Source organism: Cyprinodon tularosa, unplaced genomic scaffold, assembly GCF_016077235.1.
Source record: "Cyprinodon tularosa strain WSP-4 unplaced genomic scaffold, ASM1607723v1 ctg80, whole genome shotgun sequence".
NCBI classification, from domain to species: Eukaryota; Metazoa; Chordata; class Actinopteri; order Cyprinodontiformes; family Cyprinodontidae; genus Cyprinodon; species Cyprinodon tularosa.
The window spans coordinates 1,058,816-1,075,173 of record NW_024039563.1 but is presented as its reverse complement, the minus strand read 5'-3'; the positions used below and the strand labels follow the sequence as shown (position 1 = coordinate 1,075,173).

At 38.1% G+C, this 16,358-nt stretch overlaps 1 protein-coding gene across 6 annotated transcripts in view; it reads right to left on the bottom strand.

The window, feature by feature from the left end:
* ralgapa2 (Ral GTPase activating protein catalytic subunit alpha 2) overlaps window positions 1–11,841 on the bottom strand; it is a 154,552-nt gene extending 142,711 nt beyond the window's left edge. For 5 of the 6 annotated variants that reach the window (XM_038271576.1, XM_038271581.1, XM_038271577.1 and 2 more), the window contains exon 1: window positions 11,464–11,841. In XM_038271576.1, the coding sequence (XP_038127504.1) occupies window positions 11,464–11,569 (106 nt within the window). In that variant the 5' untranslated portion in view covers window positions 11,570–11,841. The remainder of the gene's footprint in view (window positions 1–11,463) is intronic. The other variant, XM_038271580.1, reaches the window with a different exon arrangement.
* Window positions 11,842–16,358: the final 4,517 nt, after the last annotated feature.

Genomic DNA, 16,358 nt, shown 5'->3' with positions numbered 1-16,358 from the left:
AAAGCCTTTTCAACTCACTCGTGTTGCATATAATTTCATTATGATACAACTGTCCCCAGCTCTGCATGGGTGTGTCTTGAACTGCGCTCAGTGTCTGGCTGTGTAACAGATTGGGATCTAAAGAGCTGCATAGAGCCCAGTGTGAAACTCTCACAGCAGAGCTCTTTACAGACGGGAATTTCTCAGCGGCTGATCATAGAAGACCTGGCAACTTTCACTCTGCCACTTCAAGCAGAACCATTTAGGAAGAATTAAGTCCCACAACTGTTCTAGGAGCAGCTATTTTTAGATTTCACTAACCAGCGTTACAATTGGCTCCAAGCTAAAGTACAAAAAGCCGAAGCGAAGTGTTTATTTTTGTCTGGCTTTTAAAACCTGTGAAGATTAGTAGGAGTTTGACCGCTCAGAGCTGCAGCATAAACGTAAACCCACTTCATGATCGAGCCCTGATAGGAGCTGCTGCCAAAGCAAACCACAGCCTCTCTTTATGTCTGACTATTCAAAAAACAGTATAGGTAAACAGCGCAACTAGGCAAACCGGTTTTAAACTGGACACTACAGATACCATTCACCTGGAAGCAAATGGATAAAAAGGCGTTTATTATCTGTAGCTGGCTAGTCAGGAGAATAAAAAAGCCATTCATTCAAATCATGTGATTTCTGTCATATTTGAGTCCTGGCTTGTTGCAGGAGCTGTAAAAACACATGACATGACAATAATGCTTCAGAGGGAAAACAGTAAAAAGCAAAGACAGCTGCAGTCAGAAGTTTACAGACACTCAATACAGGAAATTATTTTTATCCTTTGTTTTTTTTTTTTTTGTAGATCTTTTTCTGGGTCATAAAATGCATAAATATTTGAGCCGAGTGATTCTGAATTTGTTTTAAATCATTCTAATAAACAAATTGGCTGACCTTCCAAAAAGAACTGATCATGCAGACCGTGACAAACAATGCCCTCCCTGCAAAAGTTACAAAGTCCCCATGGTACAAATGGACTCCAGTCACTAAAAAAATCCCCACAGGATCAGCCTAGTCACTTTGTATAGAGCTGATCCTGCACCAACGATTCGACTCAACAGCCTCCATGTATTTCCATGTCTAAATTTGCTATTCTAATTACTGAGGGAAAGCTGGACAGGACTACTTTGTGCTGCTAAAAGGCGTATCTTAACAATACCACCATTGCTTCCACAGTTGAACCATCCCTACTTCTTCTTCTTCTTTAGGATTAGATAAGATAGATTCTAAACAGATTTTTTCTTCTTTAACAAGAAATACATAACATGTACAACTCTTGAAATAACATTTACCTGAGGTTCATAATGATGCCCCTTTAAAAAGATCTAAACCATCAGTTTAGGGATAGAAGATACAACTAAAACTTCTATCAGTGTATATTTATATGAAAATTTACAATATAATTCTGAAATCAGTATTGACATAAAAGCCTTGGTACAGCCAAGAAGGTCCACTTGTGTGCAAACTTTTGAAAAAATTATGCCAAGTCATTTTAATGCCTCCAATACAGCATTTTAAAAGCATTTGTTTTGTTTTTGCACAAGAAATGCACGTTTCTCTGAGAGGGGGGGGGGGGGGGGGGGGGGGGGGGGGGGGGGGGGGGGGGGGCAGGTCTTTGGCTCTTCACAACCACTATTGAGCATTTTTCTTTTGGACGAACTTTACATGCATAAGTGCACTCTCACAAACAACTACACTTGGTTTTAGGTACTTAGAGATTCACTTCCATACAGAAAGCCCATATTCTTATCTTCAGCTACCACAGTATACATTTCAGATTAAATTATACTACTTATACTTCAGTGATAGTATCAAGGTGCTACTTTATCTCTTACACTACATGTGTTGGTTGTGCTGTTTTTTTTTTTTTACATGTCTCTATTTGCAGGTGATGAAGCAGACTGAAGATGTTTTATCATTGTCTCCCTTTTATCTCCTCTTTCTTTCATCTTTTCTCCTTTTTCCTGTTTATATATATATATATATATATATATATATATATATATATATATATATATATAATCTGGAATACTCCCTACATGAATTATAGTTAATTAGCAGAATATGATAGCAATAGCAAAATCTGTCGATACAATTATTCTAATGTCCACATTGCCAGACAGGACATTGGGGAAAAAAAAAAAAAGAAATTCACATTTAGCCAGTTGATTATCTTATATTTCTCAGCTTTTGACCCATTTAATTTTCCTTGTCACTGACTATTTCTTTTATCTGCAAGAAAACAAATACACTTAAGCCTGAAAGTTGATGTTCACAGATTACTAGAATACATTTTTAGGATGCATGATACTATGGTATGTTGTCTGTATTTACTAATATTAGCTTTAAATCTACATATCCGACTCAAAGACTAGAAAACGCTGTTTTTGTGACAAACAAGAGGCGCCTGCAGCACCAGCAGGTCATGTCAGTGTACCATCATGAAAGTTGTGCAGCCCTTTTAAAAGTTTCAGAAACAGATCACCAAACTGGACTTTGAAATGACTGCACAGGACCAGAGGGAGAAAATTACATATATTCACCGGTCAATTCTTCGTTGACACAAGGGTTAATCTAAATGAACACTGCTTTATATTTAACTTTTAATAAAAATAACTCATACCAAACCTATCCCTCTGCTCTAGCCTTATGTTATTCCATTTCTTAACAAAAGCTTCATTAATTTTGCACTTCTTACCTTCAGTAAAACAAAACAAATCCCAGCACCATTTTTTAATGGTGTTAAATCCAACTACTAACATCACTTTTTTAACCACAGTAAAGATTGACAACATCAGTAATGTCTGTACCACAAACCAATCCTTGATCAAAGCAAAAAAAAAAAAAAATGATAAAGTAGGAATCTACATAGACCATAATATCACAGTCTCTGTCTGCGCTGACACTCTGCTTGTCTTTTTTTAAAGGTTGCTCACTACATTCTGCCCTTCTTCTACTGTGACTGTAACATTAAGAACGGTGCTACTAGCTGTTGCTTATGAACAATATGTTCTCTACATGGTTACCATAATAATGGTCTAAACAAAGCATTTTTATGTAACTTATCCAAACTTTAAATCAGGGACATCCCTGTGCACAGCTTTTGCTGGGGACAGGCTGTCCCACATGGGGACTGTCCCCAGGTTTTGTCCCCTTGCTTAAAGGGCAGATTATACTTCTGCAACCGCACAAATTAAATGTCACTTGGGTCTGGTCGTGAACCAGTTTTGCTGGTATGCTTCTGCACCATCGGTCTGGAATTTCTAGGGATGCACAGCAGTTTCCCGCCAAAGCGCAAGGGGGAGCCTATTCGAGAACTCGCTAGAACTTCAGAGGATGGTCACCAGAACTTCTTCGGCGGCGCCAGCGGGACTGTTTATTTTCCAAAACAACATGTCTGAGGCATCGTACTAGTGATTGTACTTGCGAACCTCCTCGATCAACCTTTCGTCATGGTTATCCATTGTTGTTATTACTCTTCGGTTTTTAAAAATGGTGCGCCCTTGCACTCCAGGACGACCCGTCCTCCAGGACTACCACACAGACAGCCGGAAAGACATCTCAAGGAACAATCACAGCTGCTTTTTGTCTGCGCACTTCCGCTTGACGTCTGCGCGGGTTTGCGACCGTCAGGATTTTTTTGAGGTGCGCGACATCGACTGCAGAACCTCTGCGTGGGGGGCATGGTTGCGTCAGAAGCATAAATTGGCCTTAATGGAGCCCAGAACAGCCTACTGCTGCTGGGTATGGACGTTGTGTCTGTACCAATGTGATGCAGCATGTTTCTGTCAGTCAGTAATATATAGCTGTAATCACAGACCTTAATTAATATACATTTAGATGAATATTTATACTGAATTTCTACATTAGCTTTTTTTTAGTTTGCATCCAGCTACGAATCTAGAACTCTATATTGTTGAAAATATTTCTTTCAATGCCGATGACAGCTTCAACTTTTCTGCAGAGGCTGACCACGGGGTTTAGGAGTGTTTTTCTAATGGGAATTTTTGTGCCAATAGATTGATTCTAGTTAGAAGGCTTGGCTCTCAATCTCCACGGCTGAGGTCAGGACTCTGCAGGCCGGGCAAACTAATCCACAACAAACTCTTTCCTACAAAGTTGCAAACAGGGCACTGTCCAAAATCTCTCGGTATGCTGAAGCATTCAGAGGTAATTTCACTGGAATTAAGGGGGCTCCAGTAATCAACTCCAAATGTAAAATTCAATTAAAATCCATCCATAACTTTTCATGTTATTCTTTATACAGACAGACAGAGAAAGAAACTCTCCTGTAAACATAACCTGCAGATGCCATAATGTCAGATGTTAACAGATATCAGGAAGCTGAACTTATTACAGCACAGTTGCCCAGCTTTATCCTCCTAAAAGGCTCTGCAGAGTCTTAACATTAAACTTTTTTTTTATATGACTGAGCTGCAGGAATATAGCAAATACAGGAAATTGGTAGACTCCACCTTAAAATCTCAAACATCCGCATACAAGCACACGAACGTAGGAGCCTTTAGTGATGGTAACTGTACTAAATCGCTGAAATCATATTTTAAAAGTCAGTTTATAATGTCAAGTAGGTCATCATTTTTTTCATAGCCTTGAATAATTAAGGAAGATTAGCTGTGGAGTTGTGTAACAGCGAAGCCTGTCTGGTGAAAATTTCATTTTTTTATGATCAAACATAAAAGTAAGGCATCTAAAGACTCATTTACAAGTACAATAAATAAATAAATGACTGCATGGTCTAACACAACATCAAATTAACTTCTTAGATGGAAGTCGCTGTAAAATTGTTCTGTTCATTTTTTTATTTGTACAAAAAAGCGCTATAACAACAAGCTGTATTTTTATTTTATTTTATTTTTAAGGAGATATATTAACTAATACATCTATTTTCTGACCTGGAGATATTCTCTCACTTTGAAGAGTTTCCGTGAAACAGTGATCTGTAACTTTTTCACCGTTTTTCAGAAATCATTCTATTTTCCTATAAAAAAAAGAAAACACTTGATAAAACTTCATTTTATCCTACAGGTAAAAAGAAGGCTCATCTTATATGTATAGCTCTCAAAGAGAAATAAGACTTGCAGAAATTACTATAGTTAATTAAGATCTTTAGAAATATTAGGGATTCCAAATCAGCACTAAAGTTAATGATAAGTGCCTCTCCAGCAGACACCATTTACGCTTTTATTTATAGAGATTTTATATTTATATATTTTTTATTTATATATTTTATAGAGATTATAAGTGCAATCTGGAAAAAAAATACTTTACCAACTAGTGCTTAATATTATATGTATATAAAATGAACAAAAAAAGGAAAAATGTAAATGATTGCAAAGTTTTAAAGAATCCTCTAATAGCTGCTGAGTATTATTGAAAGTGAGCTGCTCCATAGCATTTAAGTGTTGATTTTACACCTATATGGTGTCAGATAAAAGATTATAAGAGGTGCTCCGCTTCACAAGCCTAAATCAAGTGTTTAACTAAAAAGGGAAGATTTGCAAAACAAGAGATAAACCGTTTACTTCAGCAACAAAGAGGGCCTTCTCTAGGGCTATTCATAGCTTCTCTTTAGCTTTTGATTTCCTCCTCTAAAAGCAGCACTTTCAATTGACCCTGACAGTACTTATGGCACGCGACAAACAAAGCTGGATTACACTTTTTTTATTGCAAATAACAGCTATTTTTCAGGGGGGAAAAAATAAACATCTGAATGCAAACTTAAACTACAGCACCCCTATTATCACTAGCAACACTGGTGCACAGTGCTTTGTTTTTCCCAAGCAGCTCACAGCATCAGATGCCACCTGAGCTTCTTTACACCAGCAGAAAAGACCAGAGGAGAGCAAACAGATGCTATTTGGACATGGAAGATGAAATAGAGAACAAGTTTTGACATCATCAACAAAATAAGAGCTGGAAAGAATTTGCAGGAGAGCCCCAGTGTCTGAGTGGAGCAGGGAGCGATCAGGTGGTTGGTTGGCTGCTGTAATTAACAACCTCAGCCAAATGCAGCCAGGCATGACCAGTGAATTAAAATGCAGCAGCTTTCACACACTACCCCAAAGATCCGTTCAGCGAGCAAAGAAACCCTGAAAACAGCCAAGCCCAGGGATACTACAGTCTGATTACGAAACAACAGAGACACATTTAGAGCGTAACAGAGAAACTGTAGCAGTGATCATCTGTGTTTTACTACAGTAGCTACTCGTGAAATACCTGACATTGTTGGTTTATTTATGTTTTCAACGTAAGACATGCTTGCTCCGATTAGCAAGTCAATCATGCGGGATTTTAATTGACTAGTATCAAAAACAGTATTTTTAAAAGGCTTATTTGAAAACATGTGTTCAGTTTCCTTCTAGGTAAACACCAAAGACAATAAATAATTGAAAATGCACTAATCACTTATTCAGATATCAAACCATATTATTTTCTGTTGGCTCAAATTACTTATGTGGTCAGATACAAATGGAAATTGATTTATTTTCCCAATTTAGTTAAGTAGTTCCCAATTTGATTTCAAACTACGAACTCTCGTCAATTTTAACTCCATCATTACATTAACTCAAAAACAAGCACGTATAACTACTGGGTGATCTCTATATTATATTAGCCTTATTTTTACTTCATGTATGTAGCAAAGATGCACTGATCGTGGTTCACCTGGTGGATAGGATTTTCTTTTAAAGTCGTAAGGAAGCGGCTGTTCCAACCGTTGCATTTCCGAATTCTCCCGATTGGTGCCCGCTTTACACGAGTGAATAAAGTGAATGTGATTGGTCATTTTTCAAGGGGATGGGGTTGTTGTGTAAGAGGACGCCAGGGCGGCAGAAGCTTGGTTTGGTGTAGAAGGCTTACAGCCGTACATGTTTTAGCCCTTGCCTCGCAAAGCTGCCAGTTCTGTTAGCTCTACGCCTGCCGAAGACAGACGTCCATCCCTGTGAACACTGGGATGGAACTGAATGGGAAAGGAAATTATTCTTATTTCTTATTTCAGCCGTTGCGTATATTAGCTGCGAGATATGAATTAAGATGTTATGAGCAAAAAAATGTGATTGACAGATGACCGTTGATATATGATTGGCCAAATTTAGGTGTACAAGCTGACGTATCACTAACTGGCCTGCATAAGATAACGAAAAAACCCACAGATTTTAAGACAGGATTTTTTTCAAAAAGAAATTTTCAAAATTTTAGTACATTATCGTCTGATAAAGAGTACATTTATATACAAGTTTAAGCCAGAATGATTTGACATTTAAATTTGACTTCCCTACGACTTTAAAACTGACCTAATCATACTCATTTTAATGTGCTACACATGTTTTTAAAGAACTAGCAACATGTTTCCTCTTTAAGATGTTAAAGAATTTAGAAACTTAAAAAAAAACAGAAAACATTCAAATCAGCATAAGGTCAGACTTAAAACTAAAAATCGTATCAGCCAGGTGAACCATGATCAGTGCATCTTTGCTAAATACACAAAATGAAAATCAAGCCAATATAATATAAAGGTGTCCCTTTTTTTTCTGCCAAGTCAAAACACTATTATATCCGCAACTTCCAGTGTTCGATTCAAATTATGATTTTGTTTGACAGCAAACTTTTCATTAAGAGATTTAGATTCCTAATAGAATCATGCTTTTATGTAAATATCAGTTAAACTCAAGACTCGTAGCTGCTTTAAAGGTACACTGGAGTTTTAAAGTTACAGTTTCCAGTTTCCAGACCTTAACTATGATGAAGTGATACAGCTTTTCTCTTACTGTATGGACAAAGGAGCATTGCCCTCCCCCACATGTTGCTGGTCAGCTGAGTGAAGTAAAACGGAAACAGTTTCCCCTTGTTTTACAAGACAGATTAATGTAGGTAACGGAAAACATGGTCACTGCATGGAAAGAGCTCCTGCTCAATACAGCATGAAGAATAATCGAAATAAAAGCACAAAATTGTCTAAACCTTCAGGCAGATTTAGATTATAAATAAACTCTCGGTTTAACCAAAATGTTTCTTCTGATGAGAAGTGATAACGTTTTTAAAAGAACCAAAGTCGGAATCTATATTTTGAAATCTAATTTGCATTCTGTGGAGGAAACTATGGAGGGTAAGGAGATACTGAGCCTATTACCAAAGATTATCACCAAAGGCCAGTGGAAATATTCAAAACAGTGGTCAGCAATTATTAAAGAAGTAACTTCAACAAGAAAATGTTTTTAATTCAAAATAAAATCATATTATCATCTATTAAATTGCTTTATCACTTTTTCGAAAGATGTTTTCTTGGTTAAATGAATAAAAATAAAAATCTATCTAAATTGGCCAGATATATATATATAAAAATCTATCTAAATTGGCCAGAGATATATATATATATATATATATATATATATATATATATATATATATATATATATATATATATATATATATATATATATATATATATATAATTTTTGGCTTCCTTTCATATTCTAATTTCATGCCTAAAAATATTTCTATTTCTTATCCAAGGATTTAAACCATAGAACTTATTTTCATTTTATTTGGAAATGTAATTTTCATAAAAATGTATCATTTAGATCGAGATTGGTGTCTGATCAATTGTGTTAAGCTCCTAAGACCCAATAGGCTATTCAACCAAGTCAGGTCGGACTACTATGATTTGTTAACTATATATATGAAAACATCCAAATAGTATAATATTGAAGGTTTTTTTTTTTTTTTTTTGGGGGGGGGGGGGGGGGGGGGGGGGGTTTGTTGTGAATAAATCTAGTTAATGTCATTTTTTTGGTTTAAATATTTGTCATTATCAAATTTCAAGGGCCACAAACTCTGGTGATACAGCGTCAGTCATGCTTCTACCATTGCTCTTCTCTAACCACTTTGATGAAAATAGTTATCTTTAAAAGACAAAACACTGAGGAATGAACAGCCAGCATTTTTTTCTGCCCTTTACCCTTCCTCTCCAAGTCCCTGTCCTCTCCACCATAACACCCCATCTCTAATCACCGTTTCCTGGCCACACAGGATCTTACAGAACCAGGAGGAAATCCTTCCTTAGCTGAAAGCACAGTGAAATCAGCAAGTTTGGGACAAATCAACATGTACAATCATCAACTGAAAGGGTTGCATTTTTTATCTTAGGCCACATGTGGAGGGGAACAAAAACACAGTTGGACAAGCAGTTATCTGTGCAGAACTGGAACTAGTTTTGGACAAGACCATACATACTTCTTTAGCTAATGAATCCCATTAAATCAACTATCCAAAAACATATTTCAAGTACTGTAGGACTCCAAATGATTATTTTGCAAATCGTTTAATCCTATAATTAAACCAGGTGAAATTAAGAATTTTCCACTTGAGGAGTTCTGGATAGAGCATAGTGACAGCCGAAAAGTTTTGATATTTTTACATTCTTGGTATAATTGCTGCTCAAGGTGGGTTGCTCTGTCAGCTAAAGACACACTTCAGAGTCACTATGATCCAGTTAAAGATTAAACGATTACTAAATTAAATGACAATTATTCCAATAATCGATTAATCACAATCCGTTTTATTGCTAAAATTTCAGGCTTTAAAAGCACCTTAAAAACAAGATCTGGTTGTTAATGTTTCGCTGCACAATAAAAAAAAGAAGAAGAAAAAAGATCAGCCAAACGGAGGACATGTCAACCTGTATTGGTATCGGAAAGTACCAACAAATAGGGCACCTATACCATCTTGAGAGCCAAAAGTTTACTCAACTATTGTCATCCATTCCAGGTAGGCAATAAAAATAATCTACTGGATTCACTTTGTTTTAGTCTTTTTCCTGCCTCACAAAAGTAGGCAGCAGCTATGATGGCAATTATTTTACATCCAAGTACTATGTATTAGTATATATATATATATAAAAACAGCAGAAGAAGGCAGTAGTGATAGATGTGGCAACCCCAAGCGACAGCAACGTCAAGAAGAAAGAACACGAGAAGCTTGAGAAATACCAAGGACTGAAAGAGGAGCTAGAAAAGATGTGGAAAGTAAGAGCAGCAGTGGTGCCAATGGTAATTGGAGCACTGGGGGCTGTGACCCCCAAACTGGGAGAGTGGCTACAGCAGATTCCAGGTAAAACATCAGAGGTCTCTGTCCAGAAGAGCGCAGTCCTAGGAACAGCTAAGATACTGCGCAAAACCCTCAAACTCCCAGGCCTCTGGTAGAGGATCCGAGCTTGAGGATGACACATACCACCCCACGAGGGGTGAAAAAACAGTTGTTGTTTTTTTGTTTATATATATATATATATATATATATATATATATATATATATATATATATATATATATATATATATATATATATATATATATATATATAAAAATAAACATATAAATGTGTGTGTGTGTGTGTGTGTGTGTGTATGTGTGTGTGTATGTATAAACACCACAGCCTACCTGAATAGTGTACCCGACTACAATATTATAATGCACACATAATCAAATAATCTATTACATGTATTGCACTTTGATAACCTCCAAACACCAGATCTCAATTCAAAAGAGCAAATTTGGGCTTCGGTTGAATCACTAGTAGAATTAGTTGACATTATGGATGTAAAGCAACTGTATGATATTATCATTTTAATATGGACAAATATAAGAAATGTTTCAGTCACCCTGCTGACTAAGGCAAATGGAGCACTTAATTATCAGTATACCTAAAAAGATACCAAGTGAATTAGGTTTATTCAGGAATATGGTATAAATAGATACAATTATGTCAACATAATAGCTTCTTAAAGTGATCATATTGCAGGGAGAGGAGGATGGCACCACAACTGCTATTATGACCATCATAAAACCTGCACTTCCTTGTTCATAAAGAGAAACAACACACTGCTCAAAGACGATACACGTTTTCTTTCGTTATTTCAGAATAACTGATAAGAGATTTTATAAATATTTTTCTAAAGATTAAAGTGAATCCAAAATAGTATCATTTTACATTCGAAGCAGCTCTCATTTAAAGGACCTGGCTTCATTTTATATAGTTTCCATTATGTTTTAAATTGTATCAATGACTGGGGAATAAACGATGACAAAGTGCGGCGGTGGCAGTGATCCTATGTGTTGATGCTCCATCAGCTAGCAATATCCTCTGGCTAGTTAGCAGCCAGGGAGCTAGCTCATATTAGCTAGCATCCATCCCCATCATATTAACACTTTTTATTTAAAAACAACAAACACACAAAATAAAAACGCTAACATTTTTGAAGGGGTGAAATTCAGAGTATTCTCATTTCATTGCGTGTGTTACTAGTCAGGTTGTTGTATTTATTATCCGCACCGGGAGGCAGACAGCTAACCTGTTAGACGTTAGCCGAGTCAAGCTAAGCCTCGCGCGTGCAGCATCCAAAAGCAGCGCCGGTGACATTTCACTCACCTATCAGCGCCCGCAGGTGCTTCAGCCGGGTCAGGACATCCTTCTTTGGGTCCAGAACTTTCTGTGTAGATTTCTTGACGTCCCCATGCCCCCTTCGAGTGAACATTCCGCTGTAAAATGCAACCGTGGAAGCAGAAATCACCTGTGTTCACCATACAGCACGGCTCCAGTGTGACTGTCACTTTCTACACCACCACTCTATGCTTGTTAGGTAAACATTCACCCCCCGGCGGCGGCCGCTGGTGAGCCCTGTGTGTGTGCCTCTGTTTTCTTTTTCCTTTTTTTTTAAGGGGGTGGGTGTGTAAATACGGAAGCACAGTCTGATAGAAAGGACTGGTTTGATCGCCTGGATATGCGCCTCTCTGTTTATTGTGCAGTGCCACCTTGCACTTCCAGTCTTACAAATAACCTTTTGTTTTTTTCCTGAATTATGATACCGTCTAATTTAAAATGATTACGAAAACAGGAAATGAAATTGTTGCCTGTTTCAAAATGTATGAGATATAAAAATATAAATAAAATGTTCGATTTAAGTTTAAATTTAATTTTCTAGGGCAGATTGTTTACTAAAGGGTTTGCCATTAAATGGCTCATGAACGCCCTCTGGTGTAGGCTTTTGTATCTGCACTTCACAGATATGAACAAACTGGATTTTAAAAAAAAATCTATGCTCCCTGTTAAATCAACAAAGTTAATGATTTGTAGACTTTTTTAACTAATTTTAAACATTTTACTAAATTGAAAACAATAAAAAACGAATGACTGTATTTGAACTGTGAGTGAACTGATATTAGACTATATGACTGAGATGAGTTTGCAATAACTGCCAACCAGCCTTTTAAATCAGCATAAAGGGATTTTTCACTCACTTTCATTCACTGAAATGTTTTAATTGGGCCCCATTACTGGGTGTTTGAGCTGTAATGGTGTGCCGAATGTAATACTACAGTATATGAATCGGTTGTAGGTGCAAGCTTTGGCTGGGTTATGCAAAAACTTTTTTCTGTTCGTTTTAATCAATTTGCGTTGTATTGGTCCTGCTGCAATTCAAAGTGTGACTGGGCTTCAGGCAATGTTCTGCCGACCATTCGCTTTCAGTTTTTCTAATAGAGAGAAAAATTATTGAAGTCCAGATCTCAAAGAAGTAAAGTAGTCCCAAACCGACATACTGCCACCATCACCATGTTTGACTGACAGTAAAAGGTCAGAGGTGCTATAGGCTACATTTAGTTTTCTCAGTTAATAGCTATTTTCCAGAAAGTCTTTGTATTTCCTAAAATCATGTTGATGATTTACGACGAATGTGTTTTGGTACAGCAGTGGTTTAGACCTTGCAGTTTTACCCGGCCATTTTAACTATTATTTTATTTTTTTTACAGGTAAATCTTTAGCTCTGACCTGGAGTAAAACTTTAAAGTTGGAACTCTAGGTGTCATTATAGGTTGTTCCGTTACCCGGTGTTTGAATCGTTGATGAGTTCTTGGAGCAGGCCTTGTTTTGGTTATCTGGCCTTTCTAAGGAAGGTTCACCACCAGTGTTTGTTTAAATCCTGTTTCAATACATTATTGGCTGGCTGTGCCACAGTAAAGAAATGGCTTGGTAACACTCTCCAGAACCTTAAACATCAGTGAACTTGGGTTTTTTTTTATATTTTCTTTCTGTGCAAACTAGCTAAATAATGTTTTATGATATAAACCTTTTATGTCAGTTGATATAGATATTTATTGATAATTTTTTTTAAATTTACCTATTTGAAATGAGGGCTACGGGAAAACGTGGTTGAATTTAAATAATCACCCAAACCATATTTTGAAGCTTTTAACCTTTAGAAATAGGTCAGCCCTATTACCAACCTAATTTAATTTGGCTGTGATATCCCCTATATCCTATATTCCCCAGAATGCAATGTGGTTTTGGGTTGAAGTTCACTAAATGAAGACATATTTTTATATTAATTATGTGTCTACAGTAATATATATTGATTTATTGCCCAAACCTATTAAATTATTGATTAATTCTGCAGGTCAGATTATAAATGGGTCTGGGTCAGGCTGATGACAGTAAGCTTAGTTTTCTAACAAAACCAGTTTTATTAAAGACAATTCATGATTTAACAAAGGAGGAAATAACCTTTTTACATAGGGCCAGGTTGATTTGGAAAGACTTTTTCCCTTCACAAATGAAATGATCATTTAAAAACGTTTTTTTTTGCAGTTTTTCCCATTCTTTTTTGGAGCACTTTTTTTTTATCAGATCTCCAAAAATATTTAATCCTATGTTCAAAAGACTCCTGTAATGAGTACAGGGCTAGGTTCAAGAGCAGTTGATAAAGAGAAAGAAGTGGGATACATCAAACTCGCAGCACAAATAAAGAAACGCAGTCGTGAAAATTTTTATTACTGGCTTTTAAGAAAAAGCCCTCTTCATTGCCACCCTGTTAAGTCCATAATAGAGTTTAAAATTTTTCTCTTAACATATAAAGCCTTACATAATCAAACTCTTTCTCGTATCAGAGAGCAAACCGCTAACTGTGCTGTCTCTCACGCAGACTCCGGTCAACCAGTATCCAGGCCCCGAACCAGAATCAGTACATTCTGTGTGTTTGTGCTTTAATAAACTGTTGAACTCTTCATCCTTGTGTCCGTCAGTGGTGTTCTGCATAACTGGGTCGCCTTCAGTGAACCCATCATGACAGAACACTGCGGCCAAACTCAAGGCCCAGCAGATCACCTCACCCGTCGACTGGAGGAGCAGGATGCCCAAATTCAGGGACAAACCCAAATGCTCCGTGAGTTATATCGTCTAGTTGGCACTCATAACCAAATGCTACAGAGCTGTGCTAATTTCCTGAACAGCGCTAATGCTCCACCACAACCATTTCCGGGTCCAGTTCCTCCTCCGAGGTCACCGGCGGTGACGTCATCAGAGTTCCGTCCTAGTCTCCCAGAAAGATTTTCTGGTAACATGAAGGATTGCAAAGGATTTTTATTTCAATGTCGGTTGATTTTCCAGAACTCCCCTGGCTGTTTTTCCTCGGATCACAAGAAGATAACTTTCATTCTCTCTCAGTTAACAGGAAGAGCCTTGGAATGGGCTCAGGCAAGATTTGCCGCTGACGATAGTTTAAATTGCTACTACTCTGATTTCATTTCTGAATTTACCCAGGTCTTCAACCAGGAAACTGACCAAACTATTGATTCTAGAGCTCTTTTCAACCTTAAACAGGGAAACTCTTCGGTGGCTGAATTTTCTATTAACTTCCGGGTTAAAGCGGCAGCTTCCGGATGGAACCAAAGCGCCTTGAAAGGAGCCTTTTTCATGGCATTAAACGAGCACATTAAAGATGAACTCGCAACCCTCGACGAACCTGCTACCCTCGAAGATTTAATTCGCCTCTCCATCAGATTAGATAATAGAATTCGAGCCAGAAACAGTTCTAAGAAGCAGGGTACAATTTCTTCTGCCTCTCATAACGTGACTGTTTGTTCTCCCTCTACAGAGCAGTTGCCCATTCTGAGGTCTAAGCCCCAGTCTCTACCGTTGCCTGTTCAGGCCTCACATTCGGGCAAAAGGGATGTCGAACCCATGCAGGTGGGACACACCAGGCTCACTCCAGAGGAGAGACAAAGGCGTTTTCTAAGCAAACTATGTATCTACTGTGGTGAGAGTGGACACTTCATCGCTTCCTGCCCGGCAAAATCAAAAGCCGAGGCCCGCCAGAGGATCTGAGACAAAGAAATCTCCTCGACTGTTACTGCCTGCCACGCTTTTCTGTGCTAATCAAAGCCTCTCTTTTTCTGCTTTCATCGACTCAGGCTGTGAACGTAACCTAATCGACTCTAACCTCGTCCAGCAACTCCAGATTAAAACCATTCCCCTTTCTCAGCCTCTCAGTGTATCCGCAATAGACGGAAAAAGACTCCATCGAGTTACCCACCAAACTCAGCCCCTCGAGCTACTTCTGTCAGGTAACCACCGAGAGACAATAACATTTTTTGTTTTTCCCTCTGCATGTTCCCCGCTGGTGCTCGGGTTCGAATGGTTGGAGAAGCATAATCCTCACATAAACTGGACTGAACGTCATCTGGAATCATGGTCCACTTCATGCCACGAAACATGCCTTCGTTCTGCTGCCCCCGTGGTGGGGTCTCCTAGAGGTGGGGGGGAGATGGACTCTCCTGACCTTTCTTCAGTTCCCCCTGAGTACCATGACTTAGCCCCTGTTTTCAGTAAGGTCAGTGCGACGTCCCTACCTCCACACAGACCATACGATTGCGCCATTGAACTTTTACCTGGTGCTCCTCTTCCTAGCAGCAGATTGTATAACATTTCCAAGCCCGAAAGAGAAACGATGGAAAAATACATCAATGAATCATTAGCTGCTGGAATAATTCGCCCATCATCCTCTCCATTGGGCGCCGGGTTCTTCTTTGTGGGTAAGAAGGATGGTTCCCTGAGACCTTGTATTGACTATCGAGGTTTGAACCAGATTACAATTAAAAAACAAATACCCACTGCCTCTTCTCGCCTCTGCTTTTGAACCTGTACAGGGAGCAACAGTGTTTTCTAAGTTGGATTTAAGAAACGCTTATCATCTCCTTAGGATCCGTGAGGGCGATGAATGGAAAACTGCCTTCAAAACACCCTTGGGCCAATTCGAATACCTTGTAATGCCCTTTGGTCTAACTAACGCCCCAGCCTGCTTCCAGGCCCTAGTAAATGATGTTCTCAGAGACTTTCTCAACGTGTTTGTTTTCGTGTACATTGATGACATTCTCATTTACTCCAAGGACCTCGATGAACACAAGAAACATGTCCGTCTTGTCTTACAGAGACTACTGGAGAATAAGCTGTTCGTGAAAGCCGAGAAGTGCGAATTTCATCAATCTTCAGTC